This window comes from Triturus cristatus, chromosome 9 (genome assembly GCF_964204655.1).
Source record: "Triturus cristatus chromosome 9, aTriCri1.1, whole genome shotgun sequence".
NCBI classification, from domain to species: Eukaryota; Metazoa; Chordata; class Amphibia; order Caudata; family Salamandridae; genus Triturus; species Triturus cristatus.
Window position 1 is genome coordinate 88,400,021 of NC_140592.1, and position 13,669 is coordinate 88,413,689.

The 13,669-nt window shown below is 42.8% G+C and overlaps 1 protein-coding gene across 3 annotated transcripts in view; it reads left to right on the forward strand.

Annotated features, from left to right (window-relative positions):
- Window positions 1–13,669, forward strand: part of RAD18 (RAD18 E3 ubiquitin protein ligase) — a 588,315-nt gene that overhangs the window by 11,039 nt on the left and 563,607 nt on the right. For all 3 annotated transcript variants that reach the window (XM_085624487.1, XM_085624486.1, XM_085624485.1), the window contains exon 2: window positions 13,526–13,607. In XM_085624487.1, coding sequence (XP_085480613.1) covers window positions 13,526–13,607 — 82 coding nt within the window. The remainder of the gene's footprint in view (window positions 1–13,525; window positions 13,608–13,669) is intronic.

Here is a 13,669-nt window from a genome sequence, read left to right on the forward strand (position 1 = left end):
ATTTTAGAATACTACTCTGTCCTCTCAAATATTTCTTGACAATTCGCTGTCCGTGATTTGAACTAATTCCATGCTACTGGAGCAAATATTTTCAAAGTTCAATACTTTCCCCATCAAAAAGTGCCTATTCCTTCAATTTAGTCTCACTGCAACCTCTTCCTCAGCCAAGAGATTTGTGTCAATACAAGCAAAATAGTAGCATAATTTTGTACCATATGTCTGTTCTCTGCAGATACCACTTTCACGTATAATTTAATATTGTTATAGTATTCCTTGAAGTTTCTCTATTTTTGTTTGATCGTTATTTTTCAAACCTCTTACTGTTATCATGTGCCTTGTGTGTAGATAAGGCTGTTAGTAGGTTGTTTCAAGTTTCTAAAATTAAGGAGAAGACTTGTCTATGTTTTTATTTTGGAATTCCTGTGTCGGTTCTGATGCGGAGTGGTGAGGAGATGTCGCGCTGCATCGGTTCTGCCCAGAAGACCATAGCTGGGCTGGCAGCCTTCAGGCCCACTTCAAAGGTTCCCAGGACTGGGATGGCACCGCTGTGGGCCAGGAATCACAGCAGGTCGAGTCCAGGTGCAGGATTCAAGGTGGTTGGAGCCTGTTCTGTCCCGGAGGCACTGATCAGGATGCCAGCCAACTAGCCCTTGGAGTCACTCTGGTGTTCCTGGATTCAAGGTGCAGGCCCAATACTTATCACTAAGGCCGCGGAGTAGCAGAGCAGCTGAGTAATAGTCCTTCTTGCAGCAGAGCAGCGCAGCAGTCCTTTGGAGTCTCGCACCGGTCCAGAGGTGTACTGATGAGTTGGATCTAAGGGTCCACTATTTGTACCTGGCGCCAGCTTTGAAGTAGGAGAAGTTTCTAGAGGGTTCCACCCTCAGAGGTGTTTGGAATTTCCTTCCATAACCCCAGCTTCTCTCGGGACACAATAGACTGGTTTGAAACCCTTTGTGCTGAGTCTTTGCAATGTGCAACTATGGTAGAGGACAGCTCCACCCCTCCTCAAGTCAGTGATGGTCCATTCTGCAAACACCTATCCCCCACTTTGTCTCATTGTCTGGGAGCAATACACAAAGTTTAATTGACAGCTACTCCTAGTCATGTGACCCTGGATACAGGCTGCAGCCACCAAATGGGTAGGACAAAAATCTTTAGATAACAAACGCGAAATTCATGTCACCCCTGGGGTAGGCCCTAAAAGGCCTATAATGTAGGGTGCAGTTTATTTAAAAGGTTGGACATGTACTTTTAAGTTGTACATCAATCAATCAATCAGGAGTTTATATAGCGTGGCTACTCACCCGTGAGGGTCTCAAGGCGCTGAGGGGGATTTCTACTCCTTCTGGGCGTGGAGGTTCAGTCGAAGAGCCAGGTGTTGAGATCCTTTCTGAATTGGCTCAGTGACAGGGATTTCCTGAAGTGGAGGGGCTACATGCCCTGGTAGTGAATAACTCCTGAATTCGTTTACCATCCCTTTTTTGGGAGGGAACTCTGACTTAAATTTTGTTTTTGTGTACCACTGTGTTTCAGCGTAAGGACCTTTGTTAAAAGAGCTTCCAACTCCTAAAACAAAGTGGAAAATACTCATACATATAAGGTAGTCAAGCAATCAGTGTAAACTTGTATCAAATTGGCATTTAGATAATATATATTTTATAGGAGTAACAGCACACTTAATAACTTTCTCATGTCAATGAAGTATCTCAATATTTTCTTTAAACATCACTTTATGAGCTTTACTATAACAAAGCATGTAACACATGGCTTACTTTAACATTCGGGATACAGAAGGGTGTTTATGTTTTCCTGTTTGTTAGTTAACCTGATAAATCAACATATTGTTTTAGTTGAAATCCATTGCTTTCATTTTGCACTAATTTGGAAGAGTTACTAATTAGGTCATCTACATATACCAGCATTATGGTGAAACATGGGTAACACATTTTTCCCCTAATATTTGTCTTGTGTGGTTTTATTGTTAATTTCAGTGATAAAGGAGAGAGTAGGCACCCTGTTGAGATCTGATTCTTCAGAAATCTCACAGTTAGCTATGATGTTAGCAGTGTCTACTTTACATTAAGGCTTTAAAGCAAAGATTGCTCTCATCCTGAGCCAAGTGTAGGACAGAGTGCCCGAGAGATAGTACTAGGCCACCGTGTCAAGCGCTTTCTTTATGCCTTTCGTGGCAGTCTATTACAACAGTGTGTGGGTGATTTTTAGAAAGATGTATCACTACCATAAAACATTGTTCATCCCGGTGAATTCTTAATGGAATTTAGTTTCTTATTGTCAGAATGTTGGAAACATTTACATTAATTAGTTAAGTAATGGCAGAGGTCTTTATGAATGGGAATACTTTGTGCCCCTCCTAGTTTTAATGTCACCACAATAAGGTCTTCAGCTTTTATCCTTGTTGGAAGATGCTTATACTTTATAGTTTACATTTTATTGATCAAGATATATATTTTGTTTCAAAAGCTTTATTTAAATAATAGTAACCTTAAGCCTTTTTGTTAAGAGTCTTACTTAATACCTCTATAATTTTTGCCTCCGGTAATACTGGGTTCCATCTTATCCCATTGAGGAGGTTCTAGGTTTAGCAGGTCACATTTGGAACAATTGCACCGATAAACACTGAATATTGCGAGAGGAATTAAAGCATTTGTGCAGAAATACAGAGGCTGTGCCGTTGGCCCTACCCCAACCACAGCCCAAACCAATACTAGTGCTGGCCCTGTTGTATGGTGCACTTGGATAGTCCCTAAAGACAATAAGGAAAGCTGAAACAGTATTTATGACCTGTATCAGGAAGCTACTTAATTTAAGGAACTCTTGCTGCAAAGTTGCTTGAGACAAAAATTTGGTCTCTCATCTTTTGAAGCCTCGGCCAACATTAACCAAATTAATTACTTTATTGGCTGTCCTTTGGCAGATAAAAAAACTTGAAAGTTTTGTTCTAAAAGAACCAATATATCAATATTCAAATGCACTGTTAACAAAATGCCACATTAGAGATTTCATGACTAAGCATAAGCTGCAGGCAATAAACAAGCTAATATAAATGACAAGGATTGTGCAAAAGCGGCTACTAAAAAATGAGATAAAAACATCCTGCAGCTTAGCCGACAAAGAGATGCCAACAAATTATAAACCTTTAAATATACCATAGATACGTTTACTATGCTACGGCAACCATACTTGAATTTTAATGTGAATACCTAAGCCTAAAAAATCCTACCTACGTTTTAGACGGTTATATTTACCTTTTAGACAATTTGATGGAGCATGGAAAATCCTTGGTGCTCTTAAAATGTATGTCAGGTTTGCAACTCTGGAGAAGAATCTTTGGAACATATTGTCGGCTTATGTCTGGAGCTGCTTGAGCATCGCCCAAAATACCTAAAAATAATTTGTAATACCAAGGTATAAGAACAGTATCCAAGGCAACCCTCTTTTGTTTCAAGGGTGCTACTCCAAAACTTGTTGGTCATGTTACGAGATACTTAAAGTTGGCTTTTAAGTTGCTGGAAAAGTAAAAAAAAAAATGAATATATATCTATGCGTGTATGTGTCCGTGTGTATACATATATAATATATTTGCAATATCAATGCTCCTTTTATTGATTGATTGACAGATAATTTCTTATATTGTACATGATTTGCGAAAGTTACACAATAAGGAATCTTATTAAAACTGTCATGCTCACTTCTTTTACTTTATGGTCCTCCCTATAGAGTTCTTAAAAGAAAGACCATTGGTGAATAAATAACTAATTTTCAAACCATTTGACCATTGATTTTGCTTAATGTGTGGTTCTATTTTTACTTGGTTATAGTCTGATTTATTAACCTCTTATTTTTGCTCTCTGTTCGTATGTGCTTTGTTTGTCACAACGCAATTTTGGCATCAGTCCGCACAGCCAAATCCAACCAGATCTTCTGCATTTTATTTATTAGTGCGGAATCACGAAATAATTTTCATTAGAAAGCTTATCTTTGGCTTTCAGCTGGGTCTTACAGATGGTCAAACAGCATCTCCCGTCTTTCTCTGTTAAGCAATGGGTGCAAGACCGGTTTGCTTTGTCTGAGCTAAATGAGAAGTTTCTAGCTTATGAGTCTGATAGTCTGATGCAGAGCTTTGACCACATGTGAGCTCCCTAGTATACAGTGAGAATCATTACTGGATTTTGGCTGACCTGCTCTCAAGTCCTTTATATGTGACCATTATGAGTTACTGTTGGCCATAATCAATGGTTCAAGTGTACAGTGGAAAATATCAATTCTCTATTGACGGGCCTGCGGAGACCCCCTTTGTCAGGGCCATGCTGTATTTCATACACTTTGGACTTCCTAGTTACTGTGCTTCAGGTATTTAGGATTACAGCATTATGGCACCTACATTAAAAAGGGAAGCGGTCTGGGACGTGGCTGAGTGAAGTGAAATATAAATGCTGTTTCATCTTTTATGTTATGGTATGTTAATATATATTTATAAAGCGCCAAATCACCAATGGTCTCTAAGCGCTACCACAATGACCATGAACCCAGAAGACCCCGCTGCCAGCTGAGTGAGCAGAGATGAGGTAGGCCTATCCAAATGCCTCACTAAACAGGATCTGCCATCACTTGCATTTCCCCCCTTCTTTAAATGGCATACTTGCCACTATTTAATGACTCCATCAGTATCGTATTGCACTGGGGAAGGCTTTGACATAGTTTAGTGTGTGGACGCTCATAGCACAGAGAAGAAATAGTAGCCTCTTTACTTAACCCCCACGTCTTCACCCATGCCAGTTAACGTGGCTTCAACATGGCATTCACAGTCTGAGGCATTGGGCTTGGTGAAACAATGAGAAGGACAGCAGGCACTGTAAACAAGTTGGTATTGGGTGAGGAGAGGCACTTGAGACTTGTGCAGTGACACTGTCCATCACCATGGGCTGCCCAGAAGCAGGTAGTCTGCTGCGCATACAGCACACCTGCCATCCTGGGGTTAAAGGGAAGAAAGGTGATGAAGGAGAATAGCAGCTTCTGATTGGGACTGGCAAGAGGATGGGAAGAGCACCACGGTTCGAGGAACAGTACACATAGAAGAGGAAGATGACCAGCGTCGATGTTGATAGATGCCGTGGCCATGCTCCACGAAGGGCTGATGTGAGGGACTCCTTTAGGTCTACTGTGGGGCCCACCAGGCTTGAGGAGCGAGGCCAACCTCTGGAAGTTGACCTTTACTCCGCATCAGTACACAGGTAGCAGATTCCCACATATACCTAATGTGAATCATTCTAAGCGAAGAATGACATTATTGGCCCATTGATTGGTAACCGTTTCGGCTTGGGAGGTGTAACCAACAATGAGAAATGCTTGCAAGCAGCATATTTTCTAAAAAGGTACAGCTCATGGCACAGAATGCCTCCGAAGATTATCGACAGTAAAGTGGATGGAACTTGCTCTCATATGAATCAAAAATACTTTTGACCAGATGTGTTTTCTGAATGACAACTGTTTTTGTAAACCTGGAATTTAAATTGCTGCTTATTTCTTGGCTGATACCAATGCTCCCCTGACACACAAGTAATACTAATGTCACCTACTAGGAAAAAGGACTGGATTCATAATGGCATAAATGAGGTACTTGCTGCTCAATATTTGCAATAACAGCCCCAGCAGTTGGTCTAAATAGCCACTCAATGTTTGGCACATCAAAAGAGGGAGCCGGGCCATGTCTTGACAAAAAGGGACCTGTAAGTAGCTGCAGGAAGGACTGAACTTGCAGATGAATAAACTCAAGTAGAGAATAGTCTATTGTCAAATACTTGAATCGTATTTATATACTGCTTGGAAGAACATTTAGGAAATTGTCTTGGTTGACCTGTTGAGCGACCAAGTAGCAATTAGGACAATGCTGAAAGAGATGGGAGACTGTAAAATACTTGCTTCGTGGCATTAATGAACAGTCAAACAGATCAAGAATCAATAACATCCACATTAGAGGAGCTAATTGAATTACTGACAATGGCAACCTGAAAGGCTCAGTCAGATCTTTTTCGCAGTATATTAAAACTTCTATCCGAATAAGAAACAATCCTTGATAGAGCCAACATAGTCTTTACTCCAGGGACGAATAGTGGCCCGCATCCATAAATCACCCAACTACATTTCACGTCTATTCAATTGACGATCCCAATTAAAACTGGGTAAAATCACCACTGTATCCAGAAGTCAGTGAATATTATTCTTTTTCAAGACATGCCTTTGGGTACCCTACCTCACCATCAAGGCATGGAACCAGCTATTGTTAAACCACAGGAGAAGAAATGTCCTATTAGTGGCATGGCATTTTCAAAGTTCTCGTCATACTCAACCGTTAATTACGGAACAGAAGCAAAGATCCACAAGGATATTTTATCATACCGGTACAGAGTATTCACCAAATCGATTTTCACAGTAGATCATAAACTCATGGTCCACAACAGAGATATAATATTTATAGAAACAAGACCGAAAATGTGAAAATGAAAAACAGGTGCCCCATCCACCTTAAAACAGTTTGTTGCTCCCGCCTCCCAGCCACAATCAAACACAACTTAATGTGCAAGTATAATGTAGATTTAGAATAATTTCACTTATTAAGGAAGCTTCCCCATAATTCCTCAAATTTAGCCTTTTGGTCGTTCAATTTGTAGATAGTTTTTTTTCCGTATGATGTCATGTTAAACTTGTCATGTTAAACTCGTCATGTACTGCTGAATTGTGGGAGGGTCTTGCTGGTGTTTTCCAGAATCTGTGTTCCAATTTTATTATAGCCATATTGGTCACTAGCCATCTTTGGTGCTGGTGTACAACTTCTTGGATGTCAGATGTGTTGTGAGGTAGTGTGATTTACACAGTCAGTAAGTTTGTCTGATCCTACCTTAATTTCTTTCAATATATATGTCCAGTAATTATTACATTTCTAGCATTCCCAGAGAATGTGCACAGTGTCACAATTGGTCTTTGAACATGTGCAAAATAACAAGCTCTCACTCTTCCTGGCTGTGTGTAATCTGTGTAGGGACCAATTACTCCGAGGTACAGTTTTAAAATAGCCCTGTTTCAGCCTAGATTCACTCAGCTCTTTTTCATGATATAAGAGCGTCTATCTCCCCCACCCCCGCCCCCCTCTTATCAGAGAATCAACCGTTGATCTTCCTATTAGGTTCTGATCCCCTTGACTTTGGGCTATGAAATACAGAGATAAACAATGACTTCAGGTAATCCTGATACAACTCCTAAGAATTATCCCACCATTGCAGTACCCGAAAACAGACAACTTGTGCAGTTTTATGGGTAATCTGCCCAACAACTTTCTGTAGCAGCTAGTCAGCTGCTAGTACTTTCAGAATTGTGAATTGGGCAGACCAAAGCCAGTCGGATAACAAGTGATCAGTCATCAACATTCCCTGATCTACAGACAGGCCAATAGATTAAGTTGAACTGTTAAATTTCTCCAATATGCCGTAAACATACCCTAAGGCAGTGGTCTTTAAACTTTTTAATGCTGCACCCCGTGATAAAATAATCGAGGGCCCCACTCAACATTTTTCACAATTATTCTATTAAATTGGCAGTGTTTCAATAGGTCTAGACTTATTTAAACATTGCAGTTAAGTTCAATTACCATTTTAAAAGCACAATCAAATGCATGATTGCCCAACATACTGTTCTGTTCAATTACCATTTTAAAAACGCAATCAAATGCATGATTGCCCAACATGCTGTTCTGGTTAAGCAAGCATTAATAATGAGTAAAAATATCCACAGTGTGATTATTAGAAACGGGGGAGGGGTATTTGGAGTCCCTTACCTTTTTAAAACCTTCCCCCATCCAGGATATAAATGACAAGAGATGTTCGTGATGGCCATTTACAGAGCAGCTTACTGCCACTTGTTTTTTCCAGCTAAAAACTAAGCAATGTTATCAGCACAATGCTTCTTTTGGCCAGAGCCTGGCCTCTCCCCCTGGGATCACTTGAGACCTCCCTAGGGGGCCCTCCCCCAGTTTGAAGACCCCTGCCCTATGGTGTAGTGAGCACATGGTGTACACTCGTCTGAGGCATTCCGCCCGACATCAGAGGTTTCCGTCCAACCGTCGTATTACGATACTGGTGGTCGGAAGGAAACCCATGGGGGAATACCGCTCCGCTTCCGACAGGCTCACGGAGTCCATGGGGGCGGAGGTTGGATCGTAATCCCCAGAATGGAGGCGTACCTGCTCAGGCACCAGCTTGGAGATTATAATGCACGGTTCTCACAGCCTTTCAATGGCGGTCCGACCGTCATAGAAAGGCTGTCGGAAATGGACTTTGGGAGCACGGCCCCGTCACCTCTGCTATGAGGCCTGGGGGGCACCTGTGGTGTACCCACCAAGCAGCCATGCGTCATGTGGCACAAGGTGCATGGATGGTTGAAAACATACATTTTTCTATTACAGTTTGTCTGTGCTGCCACCTTTTTCTGGCCGCCGGCCAAGCTATAATTCAAAAATTGATGTTTTCTACTGCACATAAGGCATCTGCATCATCACTCGGCGGGTGGAACTGCAGACTAATTGTCAGGCGGATTCCATTTTGCTACGGTATCGGTCGGACGCTCGTCTGACCGACATCGTAATAGACCCCACCTTATTTTTGTGTGTGTCTTGCACCAGGTACAAAAAAGAGCATGAATGATCGGGTTTGAGTCTCATAATGTCATTGGTCAGTGAGGACTGTGTTATGAATGTTGTATCACTGTGATGCACATGGCCTATGCGCTGCACTGTCTGATAGAAGAGAGGCAGGGGCAAACATATCCATACAAGGATAGAGAGGAGAGCTATAAAAAACCAAAGTAAGCTAAAGAATTGCTCCAGATTACTACAATGCCACGAAAACTATAGTTGGGCGAATCCAGCGTGAGCTCAGGCCACAGACCAGGACCCCGCACATTATGGAAGTATTCGCGAACCTGACCTTGGTGTCTGTCTCTCCTTCGATTGAGCCTCTTTGACTTCTCAGGTTGGCCATACATTGCTCTGTTGCTCATTAGTTTCCTACTTCTACTGCATTCCTTCCAGATGGTTCGGCTAGGCATATACAGGTTCTTTGAAAGACGACTGCTTCTGTATATCGTTCTGACTCCTGTGGTATGTGATTCAAAGACATAACTTTCAGTTGCAGCATTTGTCTGCCCTGATAATTGGGCCGAGCTGTAGCCCCCGGGAGATGCCTTCATTCGCCTCAGTGGTGGGCCCCCAATTGTCATGTTTTGCAAATAAATACTTGCCCAGATGTGGCATCAAAAAGAGATGAGAATCCTGCAACATTCTCAAGAGATAAGATAATGAAAGCAAATGGACACATAGAACCAACAAAGCATAAAGACTAGAATCAACAGGAAACTAAATATTGCAACGCTTCAAAGAACTTAATTCCAGCTGCATTTCAAGAAAGTGACAAATATATTCTTAAATTATCACCGTCATAAAAGGAATGAAACTGCCTAAGAAAAATAGCATATTTATTTTTGAAAGCATCACCCCAGAGAAGTGTCTTAAGGCGTGGGGGCATATTAATGTGTACAAAAATCATGTGCAGTAGAATGTATTCAAAACAAATGGAAATGGCTTAGAGCGGTCGATGGAAAGCTCCAAAAAGTGCCTTTAAGCACTGTCTCACAGGCTAGTTGGGTGGTGCGGATGAGCAAAGTGGAGGATAACGACAGAAGTCAGCGATGAAAAAGCCTCCAAAGAACACAGGGTGGAGTACCATAATTGAGGCATATCTAATCATCCTTCGAGGAAGTGAGCTAAATCAGGTCATACTCTGGGAATAGGCTTATTCAAAACAAAGTTGCCCTAACTTAAAAAATGGCGTACTAGGGTGAAAAGGAAAATAAGTGACTCCTGACTCTCTCAACATGAATATTACAATTTTGATATGCAGTGTGAAGTGCATCAGCCATCTGCACAGGAAGTGACATCATTGGTTTCCTGTTAGAGCTTTCTTTAAAAGAGTAAGCCAAGCAAGAGGATTTAATTTCCCATCATCCATCTGCACATTGAACACTGCCCCCTGAGCTCCCCCCACCAGGACATAGTTAATGATGCCCATAGCGCAGCCGTGGCAAAGGCAAGCCCATCTGCACCCATCCGCTCCTCAACTATGCCCAGTGCCAGGAACCTGGTCCTCTCCTTACTCTCCTCTACCCTGCCTCACTCCTCCGCACGCTCAACCCACTTAGCATGTTAGGGAACCCACCCACATTGCCGGGCACTTACCTATTGGAACCGATTTTCTACTCACTTGGCAACATTAAAGTTGACAAGCCAGCAACTTGACCTAAGTAGACCACATCCTTGTCAGCTTCAGTATACCCATCCTGCTCCACTACAGACCTACCACCTCTGGACCTGCCTGCCACAGCTGGAAAAGCATCACATAAGTGGACTGGTTTTCCACCCTCTCTGCTTTCCCGCCTAAGTTCTCCTGAAACTTGCTGAAAGCCATCACAAATCTCAACAGCCGGATCACCGAATGCGCTGACTCCCTGGCTCCCCTCTAGTGCAACCCAATGACAAGAGCCCAATCACAAGCCATCTGGCACACAGAGATCTCAAGCTGACGAAACAACACTACAAGCAACCGGAGTGAAATTGAGAACCAGTCAAGAAACCATGGATAAAGACATCTTCAAATCCTCCCTAAGACACTACCACTAGCAGATACAGAACACCAAGCACACAGCTTTTGCAGAATGCATCAAAGCTGACGCAAACAGCAGTAAGGAAATGTTCGCCATTAACAACGATTTCATTGTGCCTACTGCTGCTTCCAGAGACCACACCCCCTCGCAAGACCTTTTCAACAAGCTCTCAGAATTCTTCTGTAACAAAATCGCCTCCATATACGGCAACACCGACCCTCAACCAGATCCCGTCACCGTTGTAACTCAACTTTCCACCGTGACCAAAGAACGAACTCTGACCTTTTTTGGGTCTGTCACCACAGTTGAAACTGCTGCTAACATAAAGATCATCTGCTCTGGCTTCCCCCACCTGGCCCTTGCCCCCAGCACACCTTTACCAAAGTACACTTACCTATCAACGAAGCATTAACACCCATCCTGAATGCCTCCAGCGACTCAGCAACTTTCCTGGACACCTGGAAACAAACCACCGTCCCGCCCCTGCTCAAGAAACCATCAACTGACCCAGCCATGCTCGCAACTACAGACCCATCTCCTTCCTACCCTACTTGGACAAGGCCTTAGAGAAACTAATCGACCAACGCCTCACTGAGCACCTCAGTAACCTCCAGCTCCTCAAAGCAATTATTTGCAGATTCGGGCACCACAGTACAGAAGCAGCACTCATCGCCACCACAGACGACATCTACATGATCCTTGACAGAGGAGACATGGCAGCCCTCCTTCTCCTGGACCTCTTTGCAGCATTTGACATGGTCTCTCACCCCATCCTCATCAGCTGCCTGCACACATAGGCATCCAAGGACCAACTTTCCACCGGATCTGCTCCTTCTTAACAGATGGAACACACGCTGTCAGCCTGGCACATTACTCCTCGGAAGCTTGCAAACTTATCTGTGGAGTGCCTTAAGGTACCTTGCTTAGCTCTACCCTCTTTAACACATACATGATACCTCTGGCCAATGCCATTTGCAGACGTGACATCAAAATTCTCTATACCGACCACACGCAACTCATACTCTTCCTCTCGGACAAGACCCCAAATACAAGAAACAAGTTATCTGCCTGTATGACTGAAGCTTGTCGATGTTAAACTCCAGCTTAACATCGACAAGACCGAAGGAAAAAAAACTTCGCCATGGGGCTCACCTTGTGGCTGGCTGATCTTGGACCTGAACCCAGCACCCAGGCCAGGAACCCCTGAATCATCACTGACAGCAAACTGACATGACCGCACAAGTCAACACCATCACTCCAACTTGCTTCCACACCTTGAAGACACTGAGGAAGATTTTCAAATGACTCCCAAGCAATGCCTTGCACTAGTCACCAGCAAGTTAAACTACGGGAACAACAAGGAACTCAACAGAAGACTACAAACCATCCAGAACTTTGCAGTCAGATTCATTCTCCTACGCAGAACTTGCATCACACCACACCTCCGGGACCTCCACTGGCTCCCAATACACAAACGTGCTCATTTCACACTCCTCAAACACACATTCAGGGGACTCACAACTTAGGCCCCCACCTACCTGAACATTTCCTTCTACCAATCACTCAGTCACCTCCACTGGATTCCTACTTGCACACATTCCACGCATGCACAGAACCAGATTAGGAGAACATGCACATGTTACATTGCTGCTAATGCTTGTAACAACCCCCCACTCCACACCAAGCCTCCTCACTGATTGAATTCCACAAGAAGGTAAAGTCCTGGCTTTTCAATAAACCAACCTACCCTAAGCAGGGTTTTGCACACACACCTGTTCAGTGCCAGGATACCCTCGCATGTGATAGTGCAGTTTAAAAATGCACATAATATAACAAGTGCCCGAGCTTACCTCAGAGAGGATGGGGCTGGGTGACCAACTTTACCGTTGAATGAATAGATGATCAGTTTTGTTTGCCTGGAACATAGATGGGCAGGATTTCAGGGCATAAAGTGTAGTGGGGATAACTTAGAGGTAGGGGTGCAAATACCCCTATGTTTCCTTACCTGGAAATAATGACCTGCTAATTGCCCACCTCTTCATTAAAGGCCCATAGCTCTCGACTCTTGTCCATAATGCATGAGTGCTTAGTTAGCAGTGATTAATTTATGCAGCATCAAAATGTAAGCTTCCATGTAAGGGTCCATGTATGACGGAAACTTTCATGGAAATGTTGTGACTCAGCTAATCTGCTTACACACCGGTTCCTGCTGTATTAGACTGCTCTGCAATCTTTAACACAACAGACAACTCATTTCAGGGGTTGAACTTGAACATGAGAGTCACTGGTAGAGAGAGTGTGTAGCGAATGGCACATCCATGTGCTATTAGCATTACAGATTTTGAAGCTAGTTAGTAAAGCTAGTTGTTGCCTCTCACCATTCTTATGCACTTTCACAAATGGTTCACACCCATGGGTTAGGTAAAAGACAATATCTCATGTTATTGCCCATGTCTGTGGTCCAAAATGCTGCTTTAGCTTAATGTACAGCATTGCATACTTTCTTATGTCTCGCATATGTGATAATTCAGCTCTGAGTAGTTCTTGAAGTAAAATGGCAGGGTTGTTTTAATATTTAAGTAGTTACTAGTGTTATGTATTCCATATCGCTGAACAGCACCATATGTTGGTACAGCATTGTGGCATCACTCGTAGTTGATGGACTCAACATGCGCCTCCAAGCGGAACATTTTAATGCTAGTCTTCGGTTCTGCTGCCCAGAAATCTGCCTCTCCAGATGGCGTGTGTATACTCTGTACCATTGAGTAAACTTTTCATGAAATACTTTTCTTCGCAGGTTATCGACGAACTGTTAAGATGTGGCATTTGCTTCGATTACTACAACATTGCAATGATTATCCCCCAGTGTTCACATAACTGTAAGTATTTTCCCAATATTGTGTTTTCGGGAAGGTATCATTTTTATGTGTGTAAACATTTG